General features: G+C 44.1%; 1 protein-coding gene across 1 annotated transcript in view; it reads left to right on the forward strand.

Moving 5' to 3' along the window:
- Positions 1–9,243, forward strand: part of LOC138983643 (integrator complex subunit 4-like) — a 28,837-nt gene extending 19,594 nt beyond the window's left edge. The window contains exons 13-19 of the mRNA XM_070356925.1: positions 167–321; positions 2,397–2,490; positions 4,071–4,142; positions 4,765–4,952; positions 6,589–6,886; positions 7,537–7,657; positions 7,864–9,243. Coding sequence (XP_070213026.1) covers positions 167–321; positions 2,397–2,490; positions 4,071–4,142; positions 4,765–4,952; positions 6,589–6,886; positions 7,537–7,657; positions 7,864–7,997 — 1,062 coding nt within the window. The 3' untranslated portion in view covers positions 7,998–9,243. The remainder of the gene's footprint in view (positions 1–166; positions 322–2,396; positions 2,491–4,070; positions 4,143–4,764; positions 4,953–6,588; positions 6,887–7,536; positions 7,658–7,863) is intronic.
- The last annotated feature ends 3,952 nt before the right edge of the window (positions 9,244–13,195 follow it).

Consider the following 13,195-nt stretch of genomic DNA (forward strand, 5'->3'; position numbering starts at 1 on the left):
GTTCATGATTCTCAATCTGAAATTTAGGAAAATCTGATTTAATCTTAAATCATAGCTAAAAGGTGATGTAAAACTTCTTCTTCTTCTTCTTGTCGTTCGCCTAGTGTAAAACTTATTGAAATGTACAGCTAAAACGTGGTGTAAAACTTATTGAAACGTATTTCAGGCCCTGGAGGATGCAGAGAGCCAGGTGGGAGAGAAAGTGGTTGCCATGGCGGCCACAAGCACCGGTGACTTCCTGCGACAGTTGCTCAGCAAGTTATCTGGGTTGTCTTCCCTTGACCTGGACTCGGCAGAACAGCTGCTGAGGATCTGTGTCAGGTGAGCGTTTGTTCTTTGTTTTGTCATCAGTGATATTTCTCTTTAGTTATACATGTGTAGTATGCATGTAATTGTCGATGCATACAAAACCATGAGTGTAAAGCCTCAAATAGATTGGTTGTCATGAAGTGGAATATGCGAATAAAGAAGTTATTTTCTATTACTACGTGCTCTGCCCTATCTAGTTAAACTGACTCTTTCACTCTTCGCACTACACACTTCACACACAGAATCTGGGAGGATACAGACTTATTATTTCCTCACAAATAACAATACAATTCTTCACAGCAATACCAATCACCACTCACGAACGCACAGTTCACACAGTGATATTGCAATCACTCAATACATGTGAGTACATAGTATAACAATCTTTCTTAACCATACTATTTCAATATTAGGTTATTCCACAAGAGAGGATGTTGACAGACACTCACGAGTTCGTAGTTCTCACTTAATGCCGTCCTTTACACACTCTTGTGCCACTGTAATCCATGCAGATACAGTTTTCCATATCTCACGTTCCTCCCCGAGAAACACTACTTCGCCCTTAGCGAAAAGTACCGGTTCGTCTCAACGTCCATTGTTGATGGGGACTCCACCGTCCATCCACCTTTCCCGATGTGACTTCTTGTCCTGACATCGCCACGAACTCTCCAGTGTGGGTTCCAACCCCCGGACACCGTCATGGAAACTCCTAAAGAATTATCCCAAGTCTTAATATTACCCAATATTGCTATTTCATATGTTACGTGGATTTCCATTGGTCAATTGGGCAAAACTGAGCTCAGTGCAAAGGTGATATCGACGACATTTCCATCGATATCAGTTTTGATATCGACGACCTCTTTATTGCTTCCCCACTTCAAAAACAAAAACACCTAAATTTGAAAACAAACAAATATATATGAAAATGTAATGATCCCAGAATTTAGTTGAGCAAGTGACTAAAGACTTTTTGAAAGAAAAGACATTTTGAAATACTGAAAAGTACAAGAAAAGAGTGAACAAAAAGAAATAATAATCAGAGGGAGGGATATGGAACATCCAAAACTGAGACAAATACTTTTGTAATTTCTTTACAGTAAATACAAAATGTCCAGAGAATTAGCAATATATCTAACATTGACTGACTGTGTGATGATATCTTCTGCTATTGGTCTGTTGAGACAGTGATATCAAAATCGAGACCAGGGGTCTCGATTTTGATATCACTGTCTCAACAGACCAATAGCAGAAGATATCATTACACAGTCCGTCAATATTGGGTAATATTGACGGACTGTGTGATGATATCTTCTGCTATGGTCTGTTTTGTTTGTGGTTATGTGGCGTGCTGCTGAATTTCCAGCATCAGAATTGACGAAGTTTTATATTTATTTCTTCATTTAATGAATCAGTTTGTGAAAAATAAACAGACAATAAGATCAATGTAGAGCATATCTTACCAATGCCCTGATAGGGTAAAACTAGAACACCATCTTGATTGAATGAAATACAGTGGAACCCCCTTTTAAAGTGACCCCTTCCCCTGATTAAAGACTTCCCCTTTTTAAAGCGACCCCCTACCCTGATTAAAGACTTCCCCCTTTTAAAGCGACCCCCTCCCCTGATTAAAGACTTCCCCCTTTTAAAGCGACCCCCTCCCCTGATTAAAGACTTCCCCCTTTTAAAGCGACCCCCTCCCCTGATTAAAGACTTCCCCCTTTTAAAGCGACCCCCTCCCCTGATTAAAGACTTCCCCCTTTTAAAGCGACCCCCTCGCCTGATTAAAGACTTCCCCTTTTAAAGTGACCCCTTCCCCTGATTAAAGACTTCCCCTTTTTAAAGCGACCCCCTACCCTGATTAAAGACTTCCCCCTTTTTAAGACATCCATTTTTCCGATTTTCTGTTGATAACATCTGTAAGTTTGCCTCCATTCTAAGACTGGCTCCTTTTCAAGACCCGACTTGCTTGGATTTTGGAGGTCTTAAAAGGGGGGTTCCACTGTATTCTAATTAACTTATATCACCTTCCTCTAAAAGTTCATGTTCATGCAGCATGTGTCTGTAAAAGCTTGATTGTTGTCTCTCAGGGACCTGGAGCGGGTGGAGGCTCTGGACAGTGAGGTGTCGGCGTCCACAGAATGCACCTGTCTCTTCCTGTCATCGCAACTCATCCTCACTGAGGTACGCTCACTTCAGTTACTGCTAATGTCACCGAGTGATTGAAACACTCCAATTACCTTTGGAGGCCAAGTTAGTCAAACAGGAGTGATTGAAACACTCCAATTACCTTTGGAGGCCAAGTTAGTCAAACAGGAGTGATTGAAACACTCCAATTACCTTTGGAGGCCAAGTTAGTCAAACAGGAGTGATTGAAACACTCCAATTACCTTTGGAGGCCAAGTTAGTCAAACAGGAGTGATTGAAACACTCCAATTACCTTTGGAGGCCAAGTTAGTCAAACAGGAGTGATTGAAACACTCCAATTACCTTTGGAGGCCAAGTTAGTCAAACAGGAGTGATTGAAACACTCCAATTACCTTTGGAGGCCAAGTTAGTCAAACAGGAGTGATTGAAACACTCCAATTACCTTTGGAGGCCAAGTTAGTCAAACAGGAGTGAGCTTGGGCTGCATCTATAGCCGTATAACATTCTGCAGTGTGAATGCATAGGTTTGCAAGAGCATTACATGTGACAACAGCAGCCAGACCCTACCACAAACAGCTCTCCACATCTCACAGGTGTCACGTCTACCCACATACCACAAACAGCTCTCCACATCTCACAGGTGTCACGTCTACCCACATACCACAAACAGCTCTCCACATCTCACAGGTGTCACATCTACCCACATACCACAAACAGCTCTCCACATCTCACAGGTGTCACGTCTACCTACATACCACAAACAGCTCTCCACATCTCACAGGTGTCACATCTACCCACATACCACAAACAGCTCTCCACATCTCACAGGTGTCACGTCTACCCACATACCACAAACAGCTCTCCACATCTCACAGGTGTCACGTCTACCCACATACCACAAACAGCTCTCCACATCTCACAGGTGTCACGTCTACCCACATACCACAAACAGCTCTCCACATCTCACAGGTGTCACATCTACCCACATACCACAAACAGCTCTCCACATCTCACAGGTGTCACGTCTACCCACATACCACAAACAGCTCTCCACATCTCACAGGTGTCACGTCTACCCACATACCACAAACAGCTCTCCACATCTCACAGGTGTCACGTCTACCCACATACCACAAACATAGAGCTGCTATTTATATAGCTCACGCTAAGGACAGGGAGACAACTCTCTCAATGCAGAGCAGCTGCCGTAATGGGGGAACTACTGCGTCACCCCAGTCTCACTAAGAGGTAATTTTGATGTCATACAGATACTGCTTGGCTGTCAACGTTCTTTGTTTCAGAATGAAGTCTGATAATTCACATGCTCTTTCCTTCACAAGCTTGTTGAAGTCTCATGGAAGGCAGAATGTCATTGCCAACAGCTAAATTTGATTTTGAACCGAAGGTTTCCTGCAGTTTAGACACTGCTGTGAAATCATTCTGTTGACAGTTATTCTGAAGTACATGAGCAAGAAAAGCACACACAATAAATCGCACACAATAAAAACAAGAACACTTATTTGTAATTGTTGGAAGAAAAGCAGAAGGGAATGTCAGAGATCAGAGGTCAAAACTCATCATGCATTTGTATTTTTGTATTTGTTGACTTTGTGCAGTTGATGAAGAGCACAGTCAGGACTGACACAGACAAAGTCTATCAGGAAAATGTGGCTGCTTCTGTTGATAAGGTTTGTACGGTAGTGTGTGTGTCTGTGCCTGTCTGTCTTACTTGTCTGTATATGCACGTGAGAGTGTGTGTGGTGTGTGTTGCTATATAAGGCTTGTGCATTTGTGTGTCTGTGGTTGCACCCATATGCATGTCTGGATGTGTGTGTGTCTTTTATAGGAAAGTCTGTAAGTGTTTAGCTGTTACAAGCAGTCTTTCTAAGGTATGTGTCACTACAAATCAAAGATGAAAGTCAGAGGATGTAAGTTTTTTCTCTCATTTCATTGCTTCTTATTCGCTCAGGTGCCAGGAGATTTGTTTTCATAACTCAATGCACTGTTGTTGTCTATATTTAGAGCACACTTACATAACTCAATGCACTGTTCTTGTCTATATTTAGAGCACACTTACATAACTCAATGCACTGTTGTTGTCTATATTTAGAGCACACTTACATAACTCAATGCACTGTTGTTGTCTATATTTAGAGCACACTTACATAACTCAATGCACTGTTGTTGTCTATATTTAGAGCACACTTACATAACTCAATGCACTGTTCTTGTCTATATTTAGAGCACACCTACTGCCCTTTGTTTCTGAGATGTTATATCTCAGTCAGCGGTTTGTTGTTGTTCTGTCAGATCTTACAGCAGTCCACACAGCTGCAGACGCTGTATCTAGGTCTGGGGGGTGAGCTGGCGGCCTTGGTGCGTCAGACGGAGGTCAAGGCTCTGGCCATACAGCTCCTCTTCCGTCTGGAGCGTGCATCTCTAGGGGAGAAGGTTCGAGCCTGCAACACCTTTCGACAGTATCTCTCACTCATAAAAAGGTGAGCGAGTCCTTTAAGATGCAAGCATGGGAACTGTTAGATGAATGGCAATTTTCAAATATTGTGGTTTCATGTTTTAGGTGTCCAGTAAATATTTCAGAGGAACAGATAATTCTAGTGTATTATAGTTAATATAAAAACAGTTCCAGGATCTTGAAATGGGTTCTCTAACGGGTATATTTGGTGCTTTGGGAGTCATTTGTACTTAAAGACTGATTAACACTTTCGCGACGGGAGGTGACTATATTAGTAATAGCGCTGCAACGCCCACGGACGGGAAGTGACTATTTTAGTATTAGACATACAAGGTACACGACTCGTGATTGCTTCCCGGTTTTTGAAGCTTGCAGTAAATTGAGTTGTTTCCCTTGACACACTTGGTGTGCCCTTCCGCCATATGCAAAATTAGCCTGGTTTGTGCGGTTTTTTCGAGAAAAAAAATGAATCGAAGGCGAGCCTTGTCACGGGAGGAGATTCTCCGGATGTTGGATCTTGAGGACCCTGTAGATCATGATTCCGACGTGTTGTTTTCGCCTCAAGAAAGCGATAATAGCAGTGATATTGAGGAAGAAACAGTCCTGTTGTTGCTGCTAGTATGAGTCGGCAAACTACACGTGTTAGGGTGGTACTGCATGAATCTTCGAATGTGTAGTTGCAAGGGGGGCGTGGCAGCACTGATAACAATGGATGGCTGGAGCCTAATCCTTTTGGAAATGTTCATAGGTGTACAGTTGGGACTTTGTTGTGAAAATGTGACTTATATTCAATATGGATTACCTAGACATCATTTGGTGAGTGTCACAGTTTTGTTTCATTTGAGTCAAGATGCTGTGAGTGAATGCGGGATTTGCTTGTTTTTTTCTTTGTACTGTCTCCTTATTTCTGTGTAGAATTTTAACAATATTTCAGCTAATTCATAGGTTTTACACCTTGTTTGGTTATAAAATTATTTATAATACTTTCTGTTAAAAAATAACTTTTAAAAAAGCAGTGGAAAAGAAAACACACACAAAAAAACGTTAAAAAACACAAATTATCCCCCTTTCACCCCCCCCTTTGCTAAAACAAATCGCGTGACAAACTTATAAATAGCACGACTGAACTGGGCATCCATTTTTTAATTAGTACACAAAATTTGGTGGTGATTGGACTTAATTCAAGCTTGCTAGACAGATTTCTTTACAGTTACTGTTTTTTGGGAAGTTTCTTGGTGGCAAGCTTGGGCAGGCAGGACGTTAACGCCGTGGCAATGCTAGTCACAATAGTGTTAAGGCTTCCCCCTTTTTTTTACCTTACTTTTTCAGATTTATTTGTAAATTTAGCTCCATTTTAAGACCTGATTTTCTTTGATATTTGAAGGCCTTCAAGAGGGGGTTCCACTGTATTAAACTTTTGACTGGTCAGTGGTCAAACACAAAGACATCCAATGTCATGTTGCAGGGGAGGCATTTTCTGGTGGTGTGTCTAACAAAATTGTCTTAAGGTTAAACAAACAGTTTCAGTGTTAAAAAAAAAATCTGAAAATGCTAAAAACTTTCACTGTTTATACTAAATTATTGTGTTAAGTTTTAGCTGCAAAAGTTGAATAATTGGAGGGAATTCTGCATTAAAGTGTTGCTGTCTTGTTCCCTTACAGCTCAGTGGACAGTGACCCCACCTCCTATGACAACTTCACTCGGCAAGTTGTCTCCCTCTATGACAGCGTTGACTGGTCAAGACTGCAGGTGCTGCCTGAAATTTTCCGTGACCTCAGTAAACTCCTGCGTCCGGCCACTCTGGCGACGCCCTGTGATGTGCGAAAAACAACGGCCGTTATTCACGAGCCACCGGCAAGTTCGGACATGCCAATCAAGTTCCCTGCAAGCCTGGCCGCCACGGTGACCCTGGTGGCCACAGTCTATAACCTGGAGGAGACCAACAGGGTTTCTATTCTCGTGAGTTTTGGCTCTTGACTTCTTTACTGCCTAGTTTTGTTTGGGTTTAAAGGCACACTCCTTCCCATGCAAACAGTTTGACTCAACATCTCAGATGTGCCCAGGCATGGACATGGGATAAGACCCATCGCTCCACTTGGTCACATCCCCCAAATCAACAGCCTGGCTGCTCTCTGTGCACACTGCCAATATTCATATCAATTTAATTTGACGAAATTTCAATTCAGTTTTTGTTGGCAGAACAAATTGAATTGATTATTTTGAAAGATGAGGATATTCATACCTCAGAATGACAAGAAGATGAGCATTTGTCTGGAAAGTATCGTTGTTTTCAGGTTCAGTCATCTCTGTGATGAGTGATGGTGTATTCCAACAGATGTTTTGACTTTATGAGAGCACTCAGTTTTCTAGCATTGTTTTTACTGATTATGTGTAAGCACCCGTACAGTTTGTACACATATTGCTTTTTGTTTTGGGGACATCATTTTTGTGTCTTTGACATGTATTTCTCCACAGGCGCACCATGTAACAAAAATGCTGAGTGATGTGGTTGTACATGTACGTGTTGTGTTGTGGTTGTACATGTACATGCTGTGCCGTGTGTTGTGGTTGTACATGTACATGCTGTGCTGTGTGTTGTGGTTGTACAGGTGCGCTACCCGGATCAGATAACACAGTTTGTGACACCGCCCTTGACGTCGTGGACACGCCTCGGACCCCTGAGACACCGCCTGGTGACCCCCGTCATGCTGTCCCACTCCCTGTGGTCAGGTCAGTGCTGTCACACAGTCATAGAGAGAGAGGTGTGTAGACATCTGAGGGCAACTGCCATAAAGAGATTTGGTGTCTATTTTTGTGGGTGGGTGTGTGGGAGCGTGGGTGTGTGTGTGTGTGTGTGTGTGTGTGTGTGTGTGTGTGAGTGTGAGAGAGAGAGATATTCTAGGCCACAAGACCCAGAAATGTTGATTGTGTTTCAGAGTCGTGCCATGTGGAATTGAGCCTGGTCGTAGAGGCCTGCGGGGAAGGGAGACAACTGCTCAAGCTGCAAGAAAACATCCCTCTGACCAAACCTGTCAAAGTGCTTGTCTCCCCTAAGTCTCTCAAACGCTGAGCAACAACAGTGACATGTGTTGATAAACACCTCGAGTAGGTGCAAAAATGTGTTAAAGAGTGACGGCCTGCTCTGATGCCTCCAAGTTGTTGGTGTCTCAGACAGTGTTTTCTGTATGTTTGCTGTGATGCTCATGATACTGTGTTTGGACAGACTGTGTGACCTTGAAGTGCATTGAAAAGAAGACTGAAGTGATTTAGGTGCTACTCTGTGGAAGCACTGATGCCTTGGATTATGTTTAAAGAGTATTGTCACTGTGGCTGCCATGAACCAGTGTCTCAGCTACAGAAAATTGCCCCTGAGATGATCTCTTGGGATGGCATACTTCAAGGTGGTCATTAGTGCCAGCGCAACAGCGAACAGAACTCTACTGGATTTGCCTGACCACAAGGATATGCTCCCAGTGCTTACTTCTTTTTTTTTGTTCATGGGCTGAAACTCCCACGTTCACTCATGGTTTTGCACAAGTGGGTTTTTACGTGTATGACCGTTTTTACCCTGCCATTTAGGCAGCCATACGTTCAGAGGATGCATGCTTGATATTTTTCTGATTCTATAACCCACCGGACTCTGACATGGATTACAGGATCTTTACCGTGCGTACTTGGTCTTGTGCTTGCCTGTACACAGGAAGGAGGATAAGGCACAAGCAGATCTGCACATAAGTTGACCTGGGAGATCTGAAAAATCACCACCCTAAATCCACCAGGAGCGGCCGAGCTTCGAACCCACGTCCTTCTGCTTGGGAGGGCGGCGTCTTGTCCACTAGGCCATTGCGCCTGTCCCCCAGTGCTTTCATCCAAGCACATAATGAATTCAGAATTCAATTTACCTGAAGACCTAGTGTGGCGAATTGGAGGACGTGACTAACCATGTGATTGTGGGGAACGTCCTATACGTTAATACAGAATACTTGATTGCTAGAGTTCTCAGGAATTTGTCTTAATGTTGTGGCTGAAAAGGCATACAGTCATGCACACCGAGACATAGAAGTGAGGATGTAAGAGATTCTTGATCACCTGAGAGAGAGAGAGAGAGAGTTAGTTTAAGTCGGAAAGAATTGTTTGGAATTTTTATTTGCAGTCTCAATCTTGACGATTTGAGATTAAAAATGTTCATGAAATCATGGGACTTTACTGTTGGTTTGGATAATATTTCAGCATATTGAATATTTTGTTCCAAACTGGAAAAGATGTTTCCCCATATGTTGAAATGAATACTGCAGTCAGTACAATGCAATGACTAACAGTGCTGAGCATCTTCTTTTTGAGAAATATCTGTGTGTGTGTGTGTGTGTGTAGCTGCCGTTTTAAGCTGAGGAGTTGGCGTTTGAAAGAAAGAAAGAAAGGACAGAATTCAGCTCAGGTCTGCCATGGATAGTCTCGCCTAATGTGAGTGTGTCTCCCCCTGACCTCCCCAAGTCTCTCACTGCGCGGCCTATAAGAAGCTCGAGCGGTTGCAACAAGTCTGACTGCAAACGTTGAACCTGTCACTTCTCTCAAAAGCCTTGGTGAAAGATTCTCCCCAGCACTGTACAGCATGGTGGCTGAAGTTGGACTGACACCTCCCTGTACAGCTAAGACCTTTCATAGAGGCACGCGTGGGAGACTTGGGTAGGACAGATGGGAGACACAACAAGGGACAGTATCCAGGGTTGCAAAAAATGAATCGGAGCTGCATTGTGTCCCCTCTTTGATGGATCAGAGCTGCATTGTGTCCCCTCTTGAATGGATCGGAGCTGCATTGTGTCCCCTCTTTGATGGATCAGAGCTGCATTGTGTCCCCTCTTTGATGGATCAGAGCTGCATTGTGTCCCCTCTTGGATGGATCAGAGCTGCATTGTGTCCCCTCTTGGATGGAGCAGAGCTACATTGTGTCCCCTCTTTGATGGATCAGAGCTGCATTGTGTCCCCTCTTTGATGGATCAGAGCTGCATTGTGTCCCCTCTTTGGAGCAGAGCTACATTGTGTCCCTCCCGCAGTGGGGCACTGCGGTTATGAAATTAAAGGCCCCTCCTGTTTTTGGAACCGCAGGAGCTTTCTAGTTTGCTGTTAGGTAGATTTTTGGTTCCTCTTTCCTGTCATGCTCTCTTTTTCTTCATGAATTCTTTTCTTTTTTCTGCCTTCTTGCTCATTCACCTGTATTTTTCCAAAAATCTCTTCTCTTGCCGCTTGTCTCGCGATTCATGTATAGTTTAATCTGTTAGTGTTCTGATGTAAGTCCAGCAGTAGATAGGTTAAGCCTATTTTAACATACTGGAAACTGGTAATCTTCCAGTAGGTATTAATTTAGTTTTACTAAAGCCTGCTGGGACACAAGTAATGGGTTAGTGCATTTGTAAACAGGAATCGCTTGACAAGTGGCCCCCTTCATCCCCCCCTTCCTCGTCCTGATATGGCTCTGCGTAGTCGGCTGGACGTTAAGCAACAAATAAACAAACAAACAAACAAACATTGTGTCCCCTCTTTGATGGATCAGAGCTGCATTGTGTCCCCTCTTGGATGGATCAGAGCTACATTGTGTCCCCTCTTGGATGGAGCAGAGCTACATTGTGTCCCCTCTTGGATGGATCAGAGCTACATTGTGTCCCCTCTTGGATGGATCAGAGCTGCATTGTGTCCCCTCTTAGATGGATCAGAGCTACATTGTGTCCCCTCTTGGATGGATTAGAGCTACATTGTGTCCCCTCTTGGATGGATTAGAGCTACATTGTGTCCCCTCTTGGATGGATCAGAGCTGCATTGTGTCCCCTCTTGGATGGATTAGAGCTACATTGTGTCCCCTCTTTGATGGATCAGGGCTGCATTGTGTCCCCTCTTGGATGAATTAGAGCTACATTGTGTCCCCTCTTGGATGGATCAGAGCTGCATTGTGTCCCCTCTTGGATGGAGCAGAGCTACATTGTGTCCCCTCTTGGATGGATCAGAGCTGCATTGTGTCCCCTCTTTGATGGATCAGAGCTGCATTGTGTCCCCTCTTTGATGGATTAGAGCTACATTGTGTCCCCTCTTGAATGGATCGGAGCTGCATTGTGTCCCCTCTTAGATGGATTAGAGCTACATTGTGTCCCCTCTTGAATGGATCGGAGCTGCATTGTGTCCCCTCTTTGATGGATCAGAGCTACATTGTGTCCCCTCGTGGATGGATCAGAGCTACATTGTGTCCCCTCGTGGATGGATCTGCATTGTGTCCCCTCTTGGATGGATCAGAGCTGCATTGTGTCCCCTCTTTGATGGATCAGAGCTGCATTGTGTCCCCTCTTTGATGGATCAGAGCTGCATTGTGTCCCCTCTTGGATGGATCAGAGCTGCATTGTGTCCCCTCTTGGATGGATCAGAGCTACATTGTGTCCCCACTTTGATGGATCAGAGCTGTATTGTGTCCCCTCTTGGATGGATCAGAGCTGCATTGTGTCCCCTCTTTGATGGATCAGAGCTGCATTGTGTCCCCTCTTTGATGGATCAGAGCTACATTGTGTCCCCTCTTAGATGGATCGGAGCTACATTGTGTCCCCTCTTTGATGGATCAGAGCTGCATTGTGTCCCCTCTTTGATGGATCAGAGCTGCATTGTGTCCCCTCTTTGATGGATCAGAGCTACATTGTGTCCCCTCTTTGATGGATCAGAGCTGCATTGTGTCCCCTCTTGGATGGATCAGAGCTGCATTGTGTCCCCTCTTTCATGGATCAGAGCTGCATTGTGTCCCCTCTTGGATGGATCAGAGCTGCATTGTGTCCCCTCTTTGATGGATCAGAGCTGCATTGTGTCCCCTCTTTGATGGATCAGAGCTACATTGTGTCCCCTCTTTGATGGATCAGAGCTGCATTGTGTCCCCTCATTGATGGATCAGAGCTGCATTGTGTCCCCTCTTGGATGGATCAGAGCTGCATTGTGACCCCTCTTTGATAGATCAGAGCTGCATTGTGTCCCCTCTTGGATGGATCAGAGCTACATTGTGTCCCCTCTTTGATGGATCAGAGCTGCATTGTGTCCCCTCTTAGATGGATCAGAGCTGCATTGTGTCCCCTCTTTGATGGATCAGAGCTGCATTATGTCCCCTCTTTGATGGATCAGAGCTGTATTGTGTCCCCTCTTGGATGGATCAGAGCTGCATTGTGTCCCCTCTTGGATGGATCAGAGCTGCATTGTGTCCCCTCTTGGATGGATCAGAGCTGCATTGTGTCCCCTCTTTGATGGATCAGAGCTGCATTGTGTCCCCTCTTGGATGGATCAGAGCTACATTGTGTCCCCTCTTGGATGGATCAGAGCTACATTGTGTCCCCTCTTGGATGGATCAGAGCTACATTGTGTCCCCTCTTGGATGGATCAGAGCTACATTGTGTCCCCTCTTGGATGGATCAGAGCTACATTGTGTCCTCTCTTGGATGGATCAGAGCTACATAGTGTCCCCTCTTGGATGGATCAGAGCTACATTGTGTCCCCTCTTGGATGGATCAGAGCTACATTGTGTCCCCTCTTGGATGGATCAGAGCTACATTGTGTCCCCTCTTGGATGGATCAGAGCTACATTGTGTCCCCTCTTGGATGGATCAGAGCTACATTGTGTCCCCTCTTTGATGGATCTGCATTGTGTCCCCTCTTGGATGGATCAGAGCTACATTGTGTCCCCTCTTTGATGGATCTGCATTGTGTCCCCTCTTGGATGGATCGGAGCTGCATTGTGTCCCCTCTTGGATGGATCAGAGCTACATTGTGTCCCCTCTTTGATGGATCTGCATTGTGTCCCCTCTTGGATGGATCAGAGCTGCATTGTGTCCCCTCTTTGATGGATCAGAGCTGCATTGTGTCCCCTCTTTCTGTCCAAAGCCAATCAAATAGTTGTATCGCTACTGTTCAGCTTTAAACTTGACTGTTGATTGTATGTTGCTCCGTTTATCAAAACAATTTGTTCAGAATTTGATCAACTTTGTGTCCCTAGTGACTGCAATTAATTATAATCCCATTAGAAAACAGCTTCTGACTAAACATCCATATCCATCTCCAGTGCTTTTACTAGTTTTTAGGCAGAATAACTGAATTAAATTAAACTGATCCTGCATACATGGGGTCCAAATGTCTCTTGGTGCTTGTCTCACTTAGAATATTAGTTGTAAATAGGATTTTACAATAAAGGTAAAATAGGTATATCTGTTTTTGTTGGACGGATTTTATTACAATGAAACAAAGTAATGAACAAAT

This window comes from Littorina saxatilis, linkage group LG13 (assembly GCF_037325665.1).
Source record: "Littorina saxatilis isolate snail1 linkage group LG13, US_GU_Lsax_2.0, whole genome shotgun sequence".
Classification (NCBI taxonomy): Eukaryota; Metazoa; Mollusca; class Gastropoda; order Littorinimorpha; family Littorinidae; genus Littorina; species Littorina saxatilis.